The 5550-nt window shown below is 42.8% G+C and overlaps 1 protein-coding gene across 1 annotated transcript in view; it reads left to right on the top strand.

The window, feature by feature from the left end:
- The window catches only part of PDE4DIP (phosphodiesterase 4D interacting protein), a gene marked incomplete in the record, with an annotated part of 236640 nt that extends 232040 nt beyond the window's left edge, over positions 1 to 4600 (top strand). The window contains 4 exon segments of the mRNA XM_015824438.1: positions 266 to 501; positions 1442 to 1490; positions 2226 to 2446; positions 4326 to 4600. Coding sequence (XP_015679924.1) covers positions 266 to 501; positions 1442 to 1490; positions 2226 to 2446; positions 4326 to 4339 — 520 coding nt within the window.
- Positions 4601 to 5550: the final 950 nt, after the last annotated feature.

Genomic DNA, 5550 nt, shown 5'->3' with positions numbered 1-5550 from the left:
TTCTTCCCGTCTATATTGTACTGATCCACTTTCATCTTGTAGCTGGTGTATTGTTCTTTTGCCTTTTTCTTTTTTTAGTTTATAGGCCAACCATCTACCAGTTTTATTCGCATTTTCAAAGTAATTTTGTTTCGCCATCCTAATTTTCTGTGCCATTTCTTTTTGTGATGTCAGGTTAATCTTATGTTTTATAATATTCACTTGTTTCTTACTTGTCCTGAAGTTGGATCACTTAATAACTTTGGTTTGCTCTCTTTTCCCCAAGGAAATATGACTCATTAGTCCAAACTCAGGCTCGGGAGCTCTCCCATCTGCGCCAGCTGATGCGAGAGGGACAAGGGGTGTCTCATATGCTAAACAAATACTTCAAAGACACCATCAAATCCTTTGAAGAGCTTCTACGAGGCACTGACATTGACTACTACTTGGGTCAGAGCTTCCGTGAGCAACTTGCAGAAGGGGACCAATTGGCAGACCAATTGGCCAGAAAACTGAACCAGGGTGAGTTCAATAGGTGCACACAAAGTTTAAATTAGCTTTATTTTTAGGTTTTCAAAATGGATTTCCCATAGCTTTCTTTCATCAGTACTTCTGCAGTATAACATAAAGAGTACCATTCCAAAAAGATATACATCTTGTACATCTTGAAAAGTTGTCCACATCCTAGTTTGGTGACATCTGTCTTATAGAGGGACTTACTGAAAAATAGCATTTTTAAAATGCTACAGAAAGAAATTTAATGTAAGTGACAGATACCTCAGTAGAGATATTGAAAAATACATGGGGAACTTATTTCGCATTAGAGTTTAGGGCCTGCTTAAACTTCATAAAAAAGGGTAGGAATTTCTGGCCTCAGCCCAGGATGCTAACTAAATCAATGAGGGATGCTGACCATTTGAAGATGATGATACTTCACAACTATGAAACATGGAATTAAAACTGATGTTCTCTCTCACACACACACACACATACACACTCAGACACACAGACACACAGACACAGACACACACATATCCCTCAATAATAGAGCGAAGTGGGAAATCCCATAAACACAAACATAACCTAACAATCTGGGAGTTACTTATCCCATTATTTCATTAGGTTAAGCCTAACAAGTGCATGTCCAAAGCAGCTAATGGAACCATAGGTCAAAGCAGGCTTACAATTAGGCTTTATAAGGTCGTAGTATGTCCAACATAGATTATGGAGAAAACTATAGAATCATGGGCACAATATATGAGAAGCTTAAAAATTAACAAGGAAGCTAGTTGGAAACATTGGAATGGAATCTTTTTTATTCTGTAAGCTCCATGTTTCTCTGTTTTTAATTTTGCACTAAAAGAAGCATATGGGGAGGCTGAGTTGCATACCAAGTGATCAGTAAGGTCCCATGATGGAGAAGCTGTACAATCACTAACTTTTTTAAAAATTCTGTTTTTAGGGAATGATCTAAACATGGAGGATAAAACAAGTCATGAATTGCTTATGAGGTAATTATTATGGATTGCTAAATGCGGGCTTATTTTGGAATTATCCAAATTACCTTCATTCATTTTTCTGTATAGTTTGTACGAAGTCCATGAAACTATATAGTTTGCCACTCGATAAGTATTCATTTGTATTTAATTTTTTATTTTTATTTATTTATTTATTTATTTATTTATTTATTTATTTATTATCCTTTTGGCCAAGTTGTTTGCCTCAAGAAAAACTCCCAAATTATCAAGTAACAGTTATCTTTCTTCATTAAATACAGGGCACCTCAATTTATTGAATTCCTCATGCTGTAATCTATTCCATACCAGTATAAAATCCTTTATAGCAAAAACAACAACAACAACAACAACAACAACAACAACAATAATAATAATAATAATAATAATAATAATAATAATAATAATAAAAACAATAATAACAGTAATAATAATCCTACATACACCATCAAATATCCACATTTTCCTATCCCACGTCCTTGGGAAGAATTTGATAGGTGGACAAAAATGCCAAAACCAGTCTGAATATCTTGCTGACTGTGCAATGAACCCTAATATTCTTCATGGGATTATTTAGCTCACTTACAGACTGTGAGAGTTTACTGGCTGATCAGAGTGCAAAAATCACAGAATCAGAGGGGGGGGGAGTACATATTCTGAAACTGAAACTGAAACTGAAAAAGAAGGCTGTATCAATATCTTTGGTAATCTTCAAGGTTTGCCTTTCCTCAGGATAAACAAGGAGCTCCAGAAAGAACAATCCATCAAGATTCTCCAAGCAAAACTGCAAGGGCGCTCAGTGACCCCTTCCAGTAGCCATATTATCTCTGAGTCACCCTGCTCTCATAGCAACATCTCCTTCCTCTCTGATGGCCCAGAGGTCTGCTCTGATGTTGATGCCTTTAGTGAAAATAATATAAGTGAAGGCCAAGTCTACAGTGTTCTAAACAAAGGTATAGAACTTAAGATCTGGAGGGATATAATCTGGTTTGGCATGTAAGAGAAACTGTAACCATTGCTGAAGGTTTTCAATAAAAGATTTGTCCAGAATAGTATAAAGTCTCCTGCCTTGGGCAGGGGGTTGGACTAGAACAGGGCTTTTCAACCAGTGGTACGGGTACCACCTGTGGTACATTGGCACCTGGCAGGTGGTACGCGACCATCCTACAAAAGTAATGGGGGAGGGGAATGAGCTGAACCGGTGGCAGCACCGCACAAGCCTGAGCGAGAGATGGCTGGAGCTGCAGGGCTGTCAGGGCTCAGTGGAAGCGCCAGGATCGGAAAGCAGCACTGATCCTGGAGCTTCTGCTGAGCCCAGAAGAAGCACAGATCAGCTGGAATGTTGCAGCATCTCCAGGGTCTTGTGATTTACATTCAGATGCTTGGCAACCGATTCATATTTATGACGGTCACAGTGTCGCAGGGTCATGCGAAGTGACCAAAACCTGCTGCAACCACCCAGCAGATGGGGGAAATAAAAACCAAACGCCCCCCCACCCCATCCCCGTTGCCAATACTCAACAGAAATGCTCACAACAATGAAAACCTCGGACAGGAGGAAGAGCGGCACCGGGCGGGCAGGCAGGTGTCTTGCTCGGCTGTGGCTTGGGGGGCACTTTTTTTCAGTGCCGTTGTAACTTCGAACAGTCACTAAGCGAACTGTTGTAAGTCGAGGACTACCTGTACTTTATCAAGTTTTTGACACCTTGCTAGGTGACTGGTGGTACTCGGATGTTGCCATATCCTAAAAGTGGTACAATGGGTGAAAAGGTTGAAAAGCCCTGGACTAGAAGACCTCCAAGATTTCTTCCAGCCCTATGATTCTATAAGTAGTAATTCTTTCTATCTCATTTATTTGATAAACCAGAGTAATCTAATTACTTATTACTATTTCCTTATCAAATTATCTTTGACTAGTAAAAGAACAACTTGCTGCAGTAAGCTTGCCATGGCCAGCTTGCCACCACCAGCTCACCTCTGCCAATTCACTCCCACCAAGTTGCCACAGTACAACTCCACATGGACAACTTGCCACAGGGACAACTCACTACAGATGGCTGGAGGAAGAGTTGGGCAGGTGGATGAGCAAGCAGGTGGGCAGAGCACATAGCACAGCGGCTGGGGGTTTTGCATTTTCAAATCCCTTGCTGCCACTGCCGCTGCGGTAGGCTCTAAGTGGAAGATGCTGGGGATAGCAGTGGCAGTCAGGGCGGGTGGCCAGGAGGTGGCAGCAGCTGAGTCTTCCCATTTTCACATTCCCTGCTGCTGCCACATTGGGCTCGGACCTGCCACTCGGAACTGCTGCTGCTGCTGCCACCATACTGGGCTTGGAGCAATGGCAGTGGCAGCGGTTCCGAGCCTGCCATGGCAGCAGAGGCTTCAACCCCAGTGAGGCAGTGGTGGGGAGTGTAAAAATGGGAAGCCCCCGGCTGCCACCTTCTCTTCACCGCCTATACCAACACACTCAGCTCTGCCCACTAGCTCACTCATCTGCCCACCTGGCTATCCCTTCAGCTTCTTGCAATGAGTTTGCTGTGTGAAGTTCTCTTGCAGTGACTTGGAAGCAGCGAGTTGGCAGTGGTGAGCTGGTGGCTTTGAGCTGGCAGTGGTGAATGGGTCACAGTGAATTGTCCCTTTCCATATACGGAGTTACAAAATCTGGTATTGTTTTGTAATCTTATCAGTGGTATCACTTCTGTTTTTATAATACTGGACAAGATTTTCTTAGAATCAAGGGCAACCCTCTGTAAACTTCTTAACAAGTAAGACTTCATGTTAAATCTTATGTATTCTGTTAAGTTACTTCTCAGCTGTCTCCTTAATGTTATGCAGTTCAATTTTTCTGAAATGCTAAGAGAGGGAGCAGACATCATTTCCAAGCAAGCCTTTCTTCTCTAGACCCAAAATTTACCATACGTAAGTGATATCCAATGGTTTTGTGTATTAGCTTTCCAGCATGGACTGGGGGAGATACAAAAGGGTTGGGAATAGGTGCATTATACATAATGATCATTATAAAGAGAATTAGGTTTGAAAAATATGACAAGATGCAGCATGGAGGATGCAGGTCCCCAAACCCTCGTTTCTCTTGCATAGTTATTCTATTTTGGGGGCCTGCCATTCTGCTGGGGGGAGGGGGAGCATGCTATTGCTTGGGATAACTTTCGCTTTCTACTTTCACTCTCCTGCCTCCATCCCCTTGAGAAAGGAATGTCAGGGAGACAGTTACAGAGAAATGAAAGCTGGAAAAGACCTTGAGATGCATGCCAACTGTACCTGCCAGCTAGACTTCGTGCCACCAGAGGATTGGCTGGATTTCAAATGGACATTATGACTTTGGTGGGAGGAGGAATATTACTAGCTTAACTATACCGTTTGCTTTGTTTTTTCCCCAGATCTTGCCTTGACTTCCCTACTGTCACTGACCCTAATAAAAGTATCCTTTTGAGACAATGCCTGTTTCAAGAGTTCTGCTTTCTTTGGTGGTTAGTTGAAGTGGGTCCTTACATAAGGCAAGATTTGCATAGTACTCAACCCAGAGAAGCTGCTACCCTACCGGGGGAGTCACAAACAATTTCTACATGGAGGAGGTCCAAGCAGAGAAATGGTCCAAAGATATCCTCTGCTTGAAAGCCAATGAAAGCCTATCTAGGAACCTGGAGGAGGCCGGACCTCTGGTGAAGAAGATCGAGCCAGATGGTCACTCAGTAAGAAGGAAGGATGGGAAGAAAAAGCCCCCAAAGTTACCCTGACCCTAGGTGGAAGAAAAAAAGAAGGCAAAGAAAAAGAATTCAGAGCCTGCTCCTCCTGGCAAAGACAGAGAAAAGGAGGAACTGAAATCAGGGGCAATGGAAGCTGTGATTATGTGGAAAAAACCCTGGATGAATTTAAGATGCAGCTGAAGCCATGAGTTGGAAGAAGAGTCGGTGGGGAATCGGAGGAGGAAGAATTGGAGGTCTGAGAGATGGCATCACCCAGAGCCCAGGAGGCAGCAAAGTGGCGGGGCAGTCCATCTCAAGGAGCCAGAGGTAGACCGCCTCAGCCAGCCAAGGTGAAA

The sequence above is a fragment of the Protobothrops mucrosquamatus genome, unplaced genomic scaffold (genome assembly GCF_001527695.2).
Source record: "Protobothrops mucrosquamatus isolate PMUCROS unplaced genomic scaffold, P.Mucros_1.0 scaffold_190, whole genome shotgun sequence".
In the NCBI taxonomy this organism is placed as follows: Eukaryota; Metazoa; Chordata; class Lepidosauria; order Squamata; family Viperidae; genus Protobothrops; species Protobothrops mucrosquamatus.
The sequence above is the reverse complement of the archived record's forward strand: the minus strand, read 5'-3'. Positions and strand labels throughout refer to the sequence as shown.